The sequence below is a fragment of the Cryptotermes secundus genome, unplaced genomic scaffold (genome assembly GCF_002891405.2).
Source record: "Cryptotermes secundus unplaced genomic scaffold, Csec_1.0 scaffold682, whole genome shotgun sequence".
Taxonomy (NCBI): domain Eukaryota; kingdom Metazoa; phylum Arthropoda; class Insecta; order Blattodea; family Kalotermitidae; genus Cryptotermes; species Cryptotermes secundus.
In genome coordinates, this window is record NW_019730110.1 from 1,443,746 (window position 1) to 1,461,436 (window position 17,691).

Genomic DNA, 17,691 nt, shown 5'->3' on the forward strand with positions numbered 1-17,691 from the left:
AAGTTTTTAAGGAATAGAATCCTTTTTTAGATTCATTCTTGCTGATATCTGTGCTTCCACCATAGAATATAACCTGGTCATTTTTTGTAAAGTTTTCTGTTAAAAGATTTAAAGAAGATATGATTCCATCAGTGTTAGCATTGGGTTTTGAGATACCAATTACACTAAAACACTCGTCAAGGTCACTAGACAGCTTGTCAGATAAGCCTTTAACATGGCTATCACCAATTATACAAATTTCGTGTTTACTATGAATTGATCTCTCTGACATTTTGGAGGGATTTGGTTTCACTTCCTTTAATGATGGTGTTTTTAGAGTTGCTAGCTGATTTGAATCAACTCTTGACATTCTTCCATTAATTATGCTTGGTATTGCATAAGTATTTAAATCTATCAAACTCGAAAATTGGAGGTTATGTTGCGTTGAGTTTTCCACACTTCTATTAACATTATCCAAGCTTGAACCTTTTCCATTAGAGCAGTTGTTTAAATTCTTGATTTTGCTTTTACTTGTTGATACACCGAAGGTGACAACTTCTTTGGGGTTAGTGGAAATATCGTCATTAGTTGACCTCTTCTTGTTTAGTTCCTCGTGTAATAATTTTATTATTTTTTACAACGATAGTATTTCAGTCCTTGCCTGCAGTAATTCAATATTTAATTCCTCACAACTTAAACATTTCACTTCTTGCACAGCACTTCCATTATTAAGGAATATAGAGATACAGCTCTCTGCTAGATGCGCACAAGCCGCCATGTTGCTAGCCACAATCTCCCAAACATTCAATGGACTTCACTAATGATGAATATATCCTGTGTGTTCCTGTCGCTAGTATGCTGACAAGCACTTCCTACACTCTGACAGCTGTCAGATTATGTTAAAACTGCCTTGCTGCTTTAAATGTTGGAGAGCTACACATATCCTATGAGTGAGTATTTGTTTGGATAGGTCACAAAAGAAGTGATAGTTTTATCAACATGTTTTTGTCTGGAATTTTATGGAAACTGTTGTTTTTAAATTTCTTCCCAGTGGTATATATATTGTGACGTGTTGCGCAATGGTAATAGTCAGGTCAACATCCTCCCTCCCCCCCAACCCCCCAGCGGTGACGTGCCGAGCGGAGCCGCAACCTGGTAGCTATGCAATGCGAGTCAACAGCAGTGACGTCACCACGGGATACCGCGGTTACTAGACAACAGTAAACAACTCTAAACGGCGTTGCTAGGATATCGGGAAACAGGCAACCAGGCAACAAGGAAGCAAGGCGTTTTCCCGTTGTCCGGATGAAGGTTTATAAGAGACCTACACTGCATACGAAGTTAGTCCTCGAGCTACCTCCGAGAGTTCCGTGCAAGCCTACGAGTCAGAGTGTGTTATCAACAATTCCCAAGGCAGCAGCCTGCGAGTGGAGTTGGAATCTAGCCAGCGGCGTGTTACGAGTGAAAGTGTGTAATTCAGGGAGACTTGTATAGCTCCCGCGTTATTAATACGCGAAGACTACTGAAGATAGTGTGAAGAGATTTGGTTGTAGGGTTTGTAGAGTGTGGAAACCCGTAACATTGTTATAATTAATTGTAGCCGTTACTTATAGGTTGTTAAATAATCCAATTAACGATCTCTACGGCGTATTCAGTAACGAAACACATTACACTGGTGTCAGAAGTGGGATTTGGACTTACACACGTGACCAACGAGATTCGAATTCAAGACACGTGACAATTTGGTGTCAGAATTTTTACGAGCTTAAATACGCCTCAGAGAAATTTACTGCTACAAAATGGAGATGCAGCAAATAATGGAAATGCTTCTCAAGGAAATCAGAGCTAGCCAAGAAAAAACGGAGGCAAAATTGGACGCCAACATGAAAGCCTGGCGAGAAGAGATGGCCGCCTGGCGAGAAAAGACTTCCGCGGAGACGAGAGCAACCCCAGCAAGGGCGGCACAACAAGAAGAGGTCCCCATAGTGATACCGGTCGGAGAGACGACGGCCTGCCAAGAAATGGAGGCACGTCCAGAAGATGAAGAACCGGCCTCAGTGCACAGGAAACCTGAGGCGGCAGAACGAGAGGTACCCGTAATAGACGCCGAAGTAATGCCCGTCGGAGAACCGAAGAAGAAAAGGCGCAGGGACCGACATCAGCGAAATAGGCAGAATTCGACACGGGAAAATTGCGGACCCCAGAATAAATTGGCCGTCGTCCACAGGAAGGTGTCCCGCCGTGCAACAGTGGCATGGCGCAAACGCAACATCTTCAAGAAATCTACGACCCAAGGAAATTGTTGCCCATGGCACGAATTGGCTGCAGACAGCAATATGACTAGCCGTGCAGGTGCGACACGGCGCAAGGGAGATCCCGTAAGGAGATGTTCAACGAGGGTCAATGCTGGGCAAGAAGCCGGGAAAGGAAGAAGGGGAACCGTGACAGGACAGACGTCCGGGAGGCGGCGTCAGCCACAACGGAAATGCAGCAAGGGCATAAGGAACCAGGACGTGGAGGAACTGCTACGCCTGAGGGAGAAGACCGGTAACGTGATCTTCAGTGGAAGGTTCGCGACACAAGTAGTCGGTACTTCCAACGGGTTACGGAAAATATGAAGTGGAACTTATGGAGGGGACGACCCCCTCCAAAACGAAGAAAGAATCAGGGCACAGAAGAGGAGCCGGTAAAATAGAAGAACCGGCCTCCCCAGTGAGAGTGAATGTGGCATGGGAGAAAGCGATGGACGAAAGTGATCTTCTGGCGAGCTGAAAGGAAACCGCTCGAGACGAGCTTTGTCTTAAGAGGGGAGCGGATGTAACGGACGAAGAATAGTCCCTGCAAGAGGAGTAGCCGAAACAACAGGACACTGCAAGCACAGCTACGGGACGGAAAAGGAACGGGGGCGCACCGTTAGGCTATTCGGGACGAACAGCCTTAAGGAGGGAGCAGTGTGACGTGTTGCGCAATGATAATAGGCAGGTCAACATCCTCCCTCCCCCCCCCGCGGTGACGTGCCGAGCGGAGCCGAATTTAGCCGAGTCCCCGCAACCTGCGTTACCCTTCGAGAACTACTTGCCATAGTGAGGACGCTGGAACATTTCCACAAATACCTCTACGGACAACTGTTCCATCTGCGAACGGACCACTCTGCGCTTACCTGGCTCATGAGTTTCAAGAACTTAGAAGGACAAACTGCGCGTTGGATACAGCGTCTTCAGGAGTATAACTTTACTTCGGAGCATCGTCAGGGCCGAAAACATAACAACGCCGACGCCCTTTCTAGACGACCCTGCAAAGAGCAATGTGCGCACTGCCACAAAGTCGAGATGCGAGCAGAGGTAAAGCAAATACGCGTTATTGGAACCCTACCGGCAGCCGGCTGGGACCCTGTTACCCTAAGAGAGGAACAACTAAAAGACCCAGACATAGGGCCTATTCTACGGGAAGTAGAAAACGGCCAACGACCGAAATGGCAGGACATCGCGGATCGGAGTCCCACGTACAAAAGCTACGGGGCCAAGTGGAAAACGCTCGCTGTGAGAAACGGCGTACTAGAGCGTGACTGGGAAACCGCAACCGGAAGACGTCAAGTAGCCCAGATAATTATTCCTCGGAGCAGGGTGAAGGACGTTCTGAGCGAACTGCTCGGTGGACCGTCAGGAGGTCACTTCGGTGTCAACAAAACTCTGAATAAGGTTCGACAGAGATTCTACTGGCTCCAAGCAAGAACCGATGTCGAGAAATGGTGTCGACAGTGTGACACATGTGCAGCCACATATATTTAATATAATATATGCAATATTTAATATATTGTGACGTGTCGCGCTAGCTGGACGCGCCCACCCCGGGAGCTGACGCGCCGAACGGATCCGAAGTGAGCCGAGCGGAGCCGAAGCGAGCCGAGTTCCAGCATCCTGGTAGCTATGCAGCGCGAGTCAACAGCGGTGACGTCACCAAGGGATACCGCGGTTGCTAGGCAGCAGTAAACAACTCCGGACAGCGTTGCTAGCAACACGGCACCAGACAACAACGGTGCCTATTACGTGGCTGTTTTCTGAGTTGTCCGGAACGAGTCTAGATACGGAGCAGCGAAGACTATTCACAGTCAGTTCCGAGTTAGTTCCGAGCAAGTCTACGAATTAGTTCTCCAGTCAGCAGTGAACGAGTGATAGTTCGTGATAACTGAGTAATAACTGGGAGTGTGTGACACAGTTGCACTTGTATAGCTCCCGTACTGTGAAAACGTGTGGACTACTGAGAACAGAGTGAACAGATTATTGTGAATAGGGTTATAAATTGTGAAACCCCGCAACAGAGTGAACAGATTATTGCGAATAGGGTTATAAAGTGTGAAACCCCGCAACAGAGTGAACAGATTATTGTGAATAGGGTTATAAATTGTGAAACCCCGCAACAGAGTGAACAGATTATTGCGAATAGGGTTATAAAGTGTGAAACCCCGCAACACTGTTATAAATAATTGTAGCCGAGACTGGTAGGTTTTTAAAGAAAGCAATTAACAATCTCTACGGCGTCTTCAGTGTCTAAACACGTTACATTTGGTGTCAGAAGTGGGCTCTGGACTTACACACGTGACGAGCAAAATTCGAACTCGAAACACGCTACAACTGTTTTCTCTTTGTCGTCTATCTTCCTATCGGTCGCCGCCTTTTCTTGATTGGCGTCTAATTTGGCCATACTTGCCAGCATTTCTTCTTTGTCGGTTTTTCTATTGGCCTCCATCTTGGCTGTAGGCAATCACACACTTCTTAGGATGTGATACGCGAATGTAAGGAAGTGTTCACATTGCTGTCGCGAGGCACCCCCCTAATTTTCTATGTATCTGGTTCAACATAAGGCAATCGGGGCAGAACCATTCACCCGACGGCACTTCATCCAGAGGAGGATCCAGACAGTCCATATGGTAGCCAGATCCACAGCAAACACAAAGGAGTATCAAGTATTCACTATCACAACCACACACGTGACAAAATATTAGGTTCAGCAGATCATTATCTTCAAAATGGATTCGTTGGTCTGTTGGTTTCACAGGTATGCTATTGATAATTTCGCCATTCAGATGGTGTTGAACTTTTATGAAATTAAACGTCAGTCGATCAATTGGACAAGTATTGGAATGTGTTGGCCATTTTTGGAGACAGAAAGCGCAGAATTTATGGCCACAAGTGTCTGTAATATCAACCTGCTTTGTGATTAATTCTTATCTGCAAATGATGCAGATGGGACTCTCTGTTAAATGCTCATTGTTATTGTCATCCGACATGTCAGCTGTGGCCCTGGACGACGTTGATAACGACAATGCTGCTTCAGTATCGCGGTCCTTGGAGGTGAGAAGAACACCAGTCTCAGAAACAGTAGCAACTTTCTCTGACCCCATTTTTGTTTTGAGCAAATTCTCACTATAATTATTATTTCGTTCATTGCAAGGGTACAAAACTGATGTATGTCCAGTGACTTCTTGTCCTTCATCAGAACTGCCGCACTCATCACCACGGCCTGGCTGCGATTCGTAACTCTTGTCATCAGTACCCACAGTTCGCCGTACTTCTGCAGTAGGTGAGTGTTGAGGGCTATCAGTATCATTGCTGCTGCTTTCAGAACGATAATGACGTATCTTTCAGTGCTTCCGGTCACGTTGAAACAGGCTGTCTGTACTGTCGGAGTTGCTCTCAGAGACTACTGTTCGCGTAGCCGATTTCTTCTTTTTACCTGTCATCGCAGGTCTAGGAACTGGGCAATCAGTATCACTGCTGCTGCTTTCAGAACGATTATGACGTATCTTTCTGCGCTTCCGGTCTCGTTCAAAGAGGCTGTCTGTACTGTCGGAGTTGCTCTCAGAGACTACTGTTCGCATAGCCGATTTCTTCTTTTTTCCTGTCATCGCAGGTCTAGGAACTGGGCAATCAGTATCACTGCTGCTGCTTTCAGAACGATTATGACGTATCTTTCTGCGCTTCCGGTCTCGTTCAAAGAGGCTGTCTGTACTGTCGGAGTTGCTCTCAGAACCTTCTGCTCGGCGAGCCGATTTCTTCCTTTTCCTGTCATCGCAGATCTAGGAACTGGGCAATCAGTATCACTGCTTCTGCTTTCAGAACGATTATGACGTATTTTTCTGCGCTTCCGGTCTCGTCTAAAGGGCTGTCTTTACTGTCGGAGTTGCTCTCAGAGCCTTCTGTTCGGCTAGCGGATTTCTTATTTTTTTCCTGTGATCGCAGGTCTAGGAACTGGGCAATCAGTATCACTGCTGCTGCTTTCAGAACGATTATGACGTATCTTTCTGCGCTTCCGGTCTCGTTCAAAGAGGCTGTCTGTACTGTCGGAGTTGCTCTCAGAGCCTTCTGTTAGGCGAGATGATTTATTCCTTTTTCCTGTCATCGCAGGTCTGGGAACTTGGCTATTAGTATCACTGCTGCTGCTTTCAAAACGATTATGACGTATCTTTCTGCGCTTCCGGTCTCGTCTAAAGGGCTGTCTTTACTGTCGGAGTTGCTCTCAGAGCCTTCTGTTCGGCTAGCGGATTTCTTATTTTTTTCCTGTGATCGCAGGTCTAGGAACTGGGCAATCAGTATCACTGCTGCTGCTTTCAAAACGATTATGACGTATCTTTCTGCGCTTCCGGTCTCGTCTAAAGGGCTGTCTTTACTGTCGGAGTTGCTCTCAGAGCCTTCTGTTCGGCTAGCGGATTTCTTATTTTTTTCCTGTGATCGCAGGTCTAGGAACTGGGCAATCAGTATCACTGCTGCTGCTTTCAAAACGATTATGACGTATCTTTCTGCGCTTCCGGTCTCGTCTAAAGGGCTGTCTTTACTGTCGGAGTTGCTCTCAGAGCCTTCTGTTCGGCTAGCGGATTTCTTATTTTTTTCCTGTGATCGCAGGTCTAGGAACTGGGCAATCAGTATCACTGCTGCTGCTTTCAAAACGATTATGACGTATCTTTCTGCGCTTCCGGTCTCGTCTAAAGGGCTGTCTTTACTGTCGGAGTTGCTCTCAGAGCCTTCTGTTCGGCTAGCGGATTTCTTATTTTTTTCCTGTGATCGCAGGTCTAGGAACTGGGCAATCAGTATCACTGCTGCTGCTTTCAAAACGATTATGACGTATCTTTCTGCGCTTCCGGTCTCGTCTAAAGGGCTGTCTTTACTGTCGGAGTTGCTCTCAGAGCCTTCTGTTCGGCTAGCGGATTTCTTATTTTTTTCCTGTGATCGCAGGTCTAGGAACTGGGCAATCAGTATCACTGCTGCTGCTTTCAAAACGATTATGACGTATCTTTCTGCGCTTCCGGTCTCGTCTAAAGGGCTGTCTTTACTGTCGGAGTTGCTCTCAGAGCCTTCTGTTCGGCTAGCGGATTTCTTATTTTTTTCCTGTGATCGCAGGTCTAGGAACTGGGCAATCAGTATCACTGCTGCTGCTTTCAAAACGATTATGACGTATCTTTCTGCGCTTCCGGTCTCGTCTAAAGGGCTGTCTTTACTGTCGGAGTTGCTCTCAGAGCCTTCTGTTCGGCTAGCGGATTTCTTATTTTTTTCCTGTGATCGCAGGTCTAGGAACTGGGCAATCAGTATCACTGCTGCTGCTTTCAAAACGATTATGACGTATCTTTCTGCGCTTCCGGTCTCGTCTAAAGGGCTGTCTTTACTGTCGGAGTTGCTCTCAGAGCCTTCTGTTCGGCTAGCGGATTTCTTATTTTTTTCCTGTGATCGCAGGTCTAGGAACTGGGCAATCAGTATCACTGCTGCTGCTTTCAAAACGATTATGACGTATCTTTCTGCGCTTCCGGTCTCGTCTAAAGGGCTGTCTTTACTGTCGGAGTTGCTCTCAGAGCCTTCTGTTCGGCTAGCGGATTTCTTATTTTTTTCCTGTGATCGCAGGTCTAGGAACTGGGCAATCAGTATCACTGCTGCTGCTTTCAAAACGATTATGACGTATCTTTCTGCGCTTCCGGTCTCGTCTAAAGGGCTGTCTTTACTGTCGGAGTTGCTCTCAGAGCCTTCTGTTCGGCTAGCGGATTTCTTATTTTTTTCCTGTGATCGCAGGTCTAGGAACTGGGCAATCAGTATCACTGCTGCTGCTTTCAAAACGATTATGACGTATCTTTCTGCGCTTCCGGTCTCGTCTAAAGGGCTGTCTTTACTGTCGGAGTTGCTCTCAGAGCCTTCTGTTCGGCTAGCGGATTTCTTATTTTTTTCCTGTGATCGCAGGTCTAGGAACTGGGCAATCAGTATCACTGCTGCTGCTTTCAAAACGATTATGACGTATCTTTCTGCGCTTCCGGTCTCGTCTAAAGGGCTGTCTTTACTGTCGGAGTTGCTCTCAGAGCCTTCTGTTCGGCTAGCGGATTTCTTATTTTTTTCCTGTGATCGCAGGTCTAGGAACTGGGCAATCAGTATCACTGCTGCTGCTTTCAAAACGATTATGACGTATCTTTCTGCGCTTCCGGTCTCGTCTAAAGGGCTGTCTTTACTGTCGGAGTTGCTCTCAGAGCCTTCTGTTCGGCTAGCGGATTTCTTATTTTTTTCCTGTGATCGCAGGTCTAGGAACTGGGCAATCAGTATCACTGCTGCTGCTTTCAAAACGATTATGACGTATCTTTCTGCGCTTCCGGTCTCGTCTAAAGGGCTGTCTTTACTGTCGGAGTTGCTCTCAGAGCCTTCTGTTCGGCTAGCGGATTTCTTATTTTTTTCCTGTGATCGCAGGTCTAGGAACTGGGCAATCAGTATCACTGCTGCTGCTTTCAAAACGATTATGACGTATCTTTCTGCGCTTCCGGTCTCGTCTAAAGGGCTGTCTTTACTGTCGGAGTTGCTCTCAGAGCCTTCTGTTCGGCTAGCGGATTTCTTATTTTTTTCCTGTGATCGCAGGTCTAGGAACTGGGCAATCAGTATCACTGCTGCTGCTTTCAAAACGATTATGACGTATCTTTCTGCGCTTCCGGTCTCGTCTAAAGGGCTGTCTTTACTGTCGGAGTTGCTCTCAGAGCCTTCTGTTCGGCTAGCGGATTTCTTATTTTTTTCCTGTGATCGCAGGTCTAGGAACTGGGCAATCAGTATCACTGCTGCTGCTTTCAAAACGATTATGACGTATCTTTCTGCGCTTCCGGTCTCGTCTAAAGGGCTGTCTTTACTGTCGGAGTTGCTCTCAGAGCCTTCTGTTCGGCTAGCGGATTTCTTATTTTTTTCCTGTGATCGCAGGTCTAGGAACTGGGCAATCAGTATCACTGCTGCTGCTTTCAAAACGATTATGACGTATCTTTCTGCGCTTCCGGTCTCGTCTAAAGGGCTGTCTTTACTGTCGGAGTTGCTCTCAGAGCCTTCTGTTCGGCTAGCGGATTTCTTATTTTTTTCCTGTGATCGCAGGTCTAGGAACTGGGCAATCAGTATCACTGCTGCTGCTTTCAAAACGATTATGACGTATCTTTCTGCGCTTCCGGTCTCGTCTAAAGGGCTGTCTTTACTGTCGGAGTTGCTCTCAGAGCCTTCTGTTCGGCTAGCGGATTTCTTATTTTTTTCCTGTGATCGCAGGTCTAGGAACTGGGCAATCAGTATCACTGCTGCTGCTTTCAGAACGATTATGACGTCTCTTTCTGCGCTTCCGGTCTCGTTCAAAAGGGCTGTCTTTACTGTCGGAATTGCTCTCAGAGCCTTCTGCTCGGCGAGCCGATTTGTTCCTTTTCCTGTCATCGCAGGTCTAGGAACTGGGCAATCAGTATCACTGCTGCTGCTTTCAGAACGATTATGACGTCTCTTTCTGCGCTTCCGGTCTCGTTCAAAAGGGCTGTCTTTACTGTCGGAATTGCTCTCAGAGCCTTCTGTTCGGTGAGCCGATTTCTTCTTTTTTCCTGTCATCGCAGGTCTAGGAACTGGGCAATCAGTATCACTGCTGCTGTTTTCAGAACGATTATGACGTATTTTGCTGCGCTTCCGGTCTCGTTCAAAAGGCTATCTGTACTGTCGGAGTTGCTCTCAGAGCCTTCTGTTCGCGTAGCCGATTTCTTCCTGCGATATCAATGGCTACTCTTTCGAAGGGAGGCCTGACATTATACTGGTGCATTTGACCACAATTCCTGATCCGTGGTCCCTGACTGGCTGTACATATTTCACACGGTCGACGCCATTTCTCAATATCGATTCTTGCTTGGAGCCAGTAGAATCTCTGCCGAACCTTGTTCAGAGTTTTGTTGACACCGAAGCGACCAAGGAAACCGATAGTTACTGAACGCTATTGACTACTTCACCAAGTGGCCGGAAGTTTACGCCATTCCAAATTAGGAGGCTTCGACAATAGCGGAATTTCTGGTTGCCAACTTCTTCTGCCGCTTCGCCATTCCTCGGGAGTTGCACAGTGACCAAGGCCGCAACTTTAATCTCATCTACTGCGAGAAGTTTTGCAACGCCTGGGAGTGAGCAAGACGCGCACCACACCCCTGCACCCACAGTCGGATGGTATGGTGGAACGCTACGTCAAAACCATCGAGGAGCACTTGCGGAAGGTCGTCGCATCCCACCAAAGGGACTGGGACGAGAGGTTACCCCTCTTTCTCCTAGCTTACAGGGCATCCACTCACGACACAACGGGCCTGACCCCTGCTGGCCTAGTGTTCGGACGAGAACTACGACTACCCTGCGACCTGCTGTTTGGAGTACCCCCAGACAAAGAACTTCCCACAACCGATTATGCAGCAGACTTGGTGGATCATCTGCACGACATCCACAATTATGCCCGGAAACACCTGAAACTCGCCAGTGACCGGATGAAAACTCGGTACGATAAACTGGCCAACTCCGCAGGTTACGGCGAAGGCGACAGAGTTTGGCTCTATCGCCCAACCCGCAGAAAGGGGAAATCGCCGAACTACAAGCATCATGGGAAGGTCCTTACAAAGTAGTGACCCGGATAAATGATGTGGTTTACCGAATCCAGAAGACCCCTAGGTCGAGGATGTTNAACTCCGGACAGCGTTGCTGGCAACACGGCACCAGACAACAATGGTGCCTATTACGTGGCTGTTTTCTGAGTTGTCCGGAACGAGGCTAGATACGGAGCAGCGAAGACTATTCACAGTCAGTTCCGAGTTAGTTCCGAGCAAGCCTACGAGTTAGTTCTCCAGTCAGCAGTGAACGAGTGATAGTTCGTGATAACCGAGTAATAATTGGGAGTGTGTGACACAGTTGCACTTGTTTAGCTCCCGTACTGTAAAAACGTGTAGACTACTGAGAACAGAGTGAACAGATTATTGCGAAAAGTGTTATAAAGTGTGAAACCCCGCAACAGTGTTATAAATAATTGTAGCCGAGACTGGTAGATTGTTACATAAACCAATTAACAATCTCTACGGCGTCTTCAGTGTCTAAACACATTACAATATATTCTGTCTAGTATGTAACATTACTCTGTAATTTCTGTTACAAATAATTAAAGGCAATTTGAGAGACTGAAACATGTAATACCATTGAAGATGCCACACCAGGGCACCATTATTCACAGATCTTGGTCGCTTATAGAAGCAGAATTGTGTTGACTTCATTAAAATATTGGTTTATTTGACTCTGATTTTCATATGCCTTCAAATCTGGATATTTTAAATAGTTTTAAATGCTGAATATGAAGTACATCATATGTATGTATGTAGTGCTGTTATTTCTGTGTGTATACTGTTCTAAAAAGAGAATTAAAATCTTGAACTCCCTGAAGTAATATTAATTTAATTAATTTGGAGGAAATTCATATGTACAGTTCTTTTTTCTAAAAACATATTCGCTGGCCAAGCTCATTTTTGGTCTTTAATAAATTAAATTAACATAGACTGAGGGTGTATGAGAACAGGGTGTTGGAGAGAATATTTGGACCGAAGAGAGATGAAGTGACAGGAGGTTGGAGAAAACTGCATAATGAGGAGCTTCATGATTTGTACTCTTCTCCAAGTATAATTAGAATGATCAAGTCAATGAGGATGAGGTGGGCAGGGCCTGTAGCACGAAGAGGGAGACGAGGAATGTGTACAGGATATTGGTAGGAAAGCCAGAAGGAAAGAGACCACTTGGAAGACCAAGGCATATTTGGGTGGACAATATTAAAATGGATGTTAGAGAGAGATAGGATGAGATGGGATTGGTTGGATTGATCTGGCTCCGAATAGGGACCAGTGGAGGGCTCTTGTGAACACAGTAATGAACCTTTGGGTTCCATAAAATGCTGGGAAATTCTTGAGTAGCTGCAGAATTGGCAGCTCCTCCAGAAGGGCTCAGCTCCATGAGTAAGCAAGTAAATAAGTAAATTAGATGTGAGACTTCTGATATTTGCTTGTAGGTACTGCCCCAGAATAAAATAAAATCAAGTGTTGCGTTTGGAAGGGAACTTTGAAGAATACTCTGTTCCACTCACTACTACACTCAAGAAAACTGAACCACACATTAAGACTTATGGTCACCATTCAGCAGACAAGCAGAATGAGTCAGTATTGGCTGCTTGTAAACGTCCGAACAAAGGTGATTATGATCACTATGATAATGATGATAAGAAATCCAAAAGACGAAATTCAAGTAACCAGTCTTATTCATCATCAGATACAAATGACAGTGATTATGACACAGAAAATTGCAATACAAACAACAGATGTCATTCACGTAGTATCCCTAACTCAGAAAATGGTCGTTCTGGATCAAATTCTCGGCCGAATAACAGAACTAACGACCCTAAGGGCTGAAGTGTTAGAATATCATTGGGTGGCAGAACGAAAGCAGACGTGAAAATTTCTAATGATGATAGTTCGCATTATAAGTCTGAAGATGCAGGTATGGAGGACAGACTACCAGTCAACAGACACAGCAGCAATAATAGCAGATTTTCTTCTAAATCGGCTCCAACAAAGCCGCAGGTTTCAGCACGTTCGGAAGAGATCTCTCCGTGTAATCAGAGAAGCTTACAATATTGAAGATGGCGCATCAGCTGTGAGTAACTTCTTGGCGTACTTTCAATATGGTGCATATTTAAATATTGTTACGTGATTTTTTCATGAGCTGGGATAGCTTAGTTGGTATAGCGACTGGCTGTGGGCTGAATGACCGAGGGGTTGGAGTTCGAGTCCATTTATGGTCGCAGTTTTTTTTTTCCCATGTCATCCAGACCAGTTCTGGGGTCCACCCAACCTCCTATCTAATTGGTACCAGGGGTTCTTTCACCCGGAGATAAAGCGGCCGAGGCGTGAAGCTGACCACTCACCTCCAACCAGTGCTGAGGCCAAGAAAATATCGACCTATACATCCCTTCCATGTGCTTAACTATTTAAGCACTACGCCATGAAGACGTGGATGTATAGATTCAATTTTCTTGACCTCCGCACTAACTGGAGGTGAGTTGTCAGCTTCGCGCTCCTACCGCTTTACTCCCGGAGTAAGAGCCGTCGGTACCAATTGGATAGGAGGCTGAGTGGACCCCAGAACCGGTCTGAACGACGTGGAGAAGAGAAAATTCTTGAACCTACCGGGATTCGAACTCCTAACCTTCGGTCGTCCAGCCCGTAACCAGTCGCTATTACTGGCTACGCCATCAGGCAAACTCTGTTATTATCTTTCACTGTTTCAGGGGTAAAGAAGGCAATGAAATGCAACTGGAATGTGGATTAACTTGATTCGAAAGTGAACAGCTTGAAATTATATGTGTGATATTCCTGTTATCCTAAATCAGTACCTCATAAAGCGTGTGCCACGGAGTGATCTGCTGTGAGAACTACAGACTACAGAAATAATCGTCAATACTAATTCAGAATAACTGGGTTTTGGGCTTCATCCATCGTCCAGTATTCTAGAAACTAGAAAACACAACAATTCGGAAACAGATCAGTTTTCCGAAACGTTGTGTTTTCTAGTGTCTAGAATACTGGACGATGGACAAAGTCCAAAAACCCAGTGATTCTGAGTGTTATACACAATCGTCAGAACCATTTAGAATCTAGTGGGTGCTGATTGTTGACTGTTTAGTGACGTGTATACTTTGTACGGATGAATATGATTGCTGTTACATTCAGAGCTTTTTATTCCCGCCGATGTGGATACCTACCTGCAAACAGCTGTTGCGCTTCGGTAAATCTGTCAGTGAATAAAAGTCGTGCAGTTGCCGGCGTCTGGAACCAAGCGTAACAGTATTGGCAAATGTGTTTTCATGTAGTATGCTCTGTATATTTATTGTGCATTACGAGTGGGGTAGAAACAAAATGATTTTCTCTGCAACTTCATGTACTGATGTTGGAAATTGGGACAGGCTCAGAGAAAGGATAGTACGGATATTTGGAAATGTGTTTTGTCACTCAGAGACAATAATTACTTTACATGGTCTGTGCAGGTTAACACGAATGCAAAAATTATTAAAGAAAAAACTTACATATTATTACGATAAATATAAAATTATTATTTAATAGAAATGTTTACCCCTGAATTATTAAAGATGTACTGGAAGAATACTGAAATTACATACCGATTACCTTATTTTTAGTTGTTTGTATGACGACTGAGTGAAATACGTCATATTGTAAACGGTTATCGATATCTCGATGTATGAATCATTTTCGTTCTAGGTTTTCTTCCAGTTAAATATTCGTTAATTCAGAGGCTGGAAAATTTTCATACAAAATATTACAAAATTTCAGACAATAAATATATAACAGATATACAGTATTATAACACGCACCAAGCTTAATGCTATCATTTGGTTCCTATTGTCGACAATCGAGTTTTGTCGATTCTTCTTCCTTGTTACTGAACGTGTTTTAGCACTGCTCCACTCAGAGATTACAATGAACCATTGTGTTAGTCGTGATGCCTCATAGATTTGTTGTTCTTTGGCTTTTAAAATAAAATACTCTTATTCTGTTAGAATATATACTTATATTGTCACCACAACTTTTCAAGAAATGAAAACAATGTAGTCAAAATGAACTACACGAGTCCACAGGTTAAGTAAAGTTGTCCGTGTGCTTAATTAATTTAGCATCATGCCAAGAAGACGTATACGGTCGTGGAGGTATAGCGCCACTATTCTCGACCTCGGCACAAAATGAATGCGAGTGATCAGCTTCACAATCCGGCCGCTTTACCCCCGTGGAAAGAGCTCCCGATACCCATTGGATAGGAGGCTGAGTGGGCCCCACGGTCAGTCTAAATGCTCTTGCCGGAAATGAACCCTCGGCCGTCCAACCCCTAGCCTATCACTACGCTGACTGAGCTATTTTGGTTCTACTAAACGTGTCTAACTGTAGTAGTAACAATTTCAGTAAATCCAAATAGTCATATTATGGGCTGTAACACCGTGTAGTCTTCTATGTTGATACCGAAGTTTTGGAGTAATATAACACTTCCATCTTCAGGACTGGAGTTTTTAAGGTGAAAAATATTTCGGTTATTTTGGCAATTTGCAAGCAAGGTTGTCGCGCAGACCCATAGAAGGGGGAGGGGGAATTGAGCCCGGTCCGGACCAATGGGAACTGAGTAGGAAAGCACTATGTTTTTCGTTACAGAAGAGAAACGGAATTGGGGTAGCACTCCATTTCCTAACCCACTTCCATGGGTCTCAATTTCTTGCAACCTGCTGTATAACCGAGCTAATTCATACCCCGAAGCTGGATGCAGCGTGTTCCTCCGAAACGCCAGTATCTGTCTCCAATACTACACTGCGTCACATTTCACAAGATATCAGTATGAAGATAACCATCGCGAGGAATTAAAAATTTATAAAATTTCGGAAATTTTTTCTTCGCAGTAATTTTATATTTATTCTGTCTGTAGCTCACCTGATGTACCAGATGATCAAATAAAGAAGGATTTGAAGGTCGTGGTCTTCTGGGTTGTTACGGCATATAGGCTGGAGCGTGTCTACCAAATAACACGAGGTCACATCCCAGAAGACCTCAGATCTCACAAGGAGGCGTTGAAATATCTGATCTGACAGCTAGCGAGCCTGGCAGTAACAATTCGGAATTTATGAGCTGGCAATGTCTGTTTACGTACATTTACCGATAATTTATTTACGCTGTTGAAAGTGTGGTTAGAAGATTCGTGCAGTTTAGAACTGTCTTTTTTTTTTATGGCAGACATGTTCCTTAAACCTGACCACAAAATAGTGTGACATGACAACGCGAATAGCGTGAAGTGCGGAACGGTTGAAATTGATGTTACCGCGAAGGTTATCGAATGGAAGCAGCACGAACTTCGCTTCATTCAGGCCGGCCATGTTTGCTCCACGTTATGGTGCGTCCTCAGATGGCGGGACAGAGCGGAGGCTTTTAACTGTAACATGTACACACAACTAAGTGGGTCAGGACACTGAACAGGAGACAGAAGGAGAAGGAAACAAAAAATAGTCGAAGAAGGGGAGATGGAATAAAAAGAGAAGATAGGAGGAAGAGGAGTAGAAGGAAAAAGAGAAAATTGAATAAGAAAAGAATGGGGAAAAAGCGAAGGAAAGCAAAATAGAAGAAGAAAATAAGCAGAAGAAGGGATAAGTAAGAAAAGAAGAAGAATAGGGGATGAGTAGAAGAGAAGAAGAGGAATAAATGAAGTAGGAGATGGAGGAAGAGGAGAAAGAGACGAAAAAACAAGACTACAAAGTAATGGAAACGAAGAAGGATAATAACGAAGAGAACGGGAAAGAAGAGGACAGTAATGAACAAGAAGCGCCTTGTATCTGAAAGGGATAAGCAAATAACCAGGAGTAGACAGCCGATAATGGGTAGTACTTCAGATTTTGAATTAGAATTAAGTCTGAAACATTATGTTTATAATGTTCTGTTATAAATGATTTGAAATTGGATGAAATCCTGAAAAAATAAAAAACAGGCACTTAGAAATATCAGTTGTGAGGGTGGGAAGAAGATGAAGCTGGCTCAGGATCGTGACAAGTGGCGTGCTTTAGCAATATCGGGTCCTGCGGCTATGTTATTTTCTTTAGCTATAGCAAGACGGATGTAGCATTGTGCATCAAATCTATCGTCACGAAACAGAAAGCGATAAGAGAGTAGAGCGAGGAAGAACCGAAGGAAAGTGTCTGTTCCATTAACACGTCAAATAAAAGAAACTGAATTCTGCAATTTAAAAAAGAGAGATTGTTTCGCTCCATTTGCTTTACGCTGCCTCTTTCTTAATAATGGACTCATTATCTTCAAAGGAAAGTTGTGGCTACGAAGTGCACTGTAAAGTGTTACAAAATAATTTTCTATATTCATGTATTCTTTATGGCAGCCAGGACTAACAGTTCCATTGTTTCTCAGCATAGGATTCGAAATGTGGGGGATTTGCGTGTTCGCTTGATGTTACATGTAGATTAGCTGTATTTCTTTTTCCTTTGCTTATATCACTAGTCCAGTGATAGTTCCAGCCATTTCCGACGTATTCAACTAAATAGGTGCCTCCCAAACTTTTCACACGTGGACGGAAACAATTTCAGTTTCCGAAACGTTGTTTTCGGAACATTAATCGATGGATAAAATTCAGAAACTCAGTATTCCTGAGCGTGATATACCATCATCAGAAAACTTCGGAATTTTCACAAAGAAATATTCGATCCCAGAAGTTTGTATACATCCTTACAGTAGCTTGTAGAAGCATAAAGTCCATTTAAATAATTAAAAATCCAGTTTCTGAGAATTAGAAAACACATTGAGTCTCCTTTTGGCTTATTTTGGACTTCACCCATCGTCTGGCATGT

At 44.6% G+C, this 17,691-nt stretch overlaps 1 protein-coding gene across 1 annotated transcript; it reads right to left on the reverse strand.

Moving 5' to 3' along the window:
* Positions 1 to 5,203: 5,203 nt before the first annotated feature.
* LOC111866199 (dentin sialophosphoprotein-like) lies at positions 5,204 to 6,378 on the reverse strand. Its single transcript, XM_023854927.1, has 3 exons — positions 6,229 to 6,378; positions 5,713 to 6,055; positions 5,204 to 5,550 (listed from the first exon to the last, which is right to left on the reverse strand). Exons 1-3 carry the CDS (start codon positions 6,376 to 6,378, stop codon positions 5,204 to 5,206), a joined length of 840 nt encoding a protein of 279 aa, XP_023710695.1.
* Between the last annotated feature and the right edge of the window lie 11,313 nt (positions 6,379 to 17,691).

Coding starts and splice junctions, on each gene's coding strand:
- LOC111866199 (XM_023854927.1), bottom strand. CDS start 6,378: ATGACAGGAAAAAGGAATAAATCATCTCGCCTAACAGAAGGCTCTGAG. Junction 6,056..6,228: donor GCAGTGATACTGATTGCCCA/GTTCCTAGACCT, acceptor CCCAGTTCCTAG/ATCTGCGATGACAGGAAAAG. Junction 5,551..5,712: donor TCCTAGACCTGCGATGACAG/GTAAAAAGAAGA, acceptor CACCTACTGCAG/AAGTACGGCGAACTGTGGGT.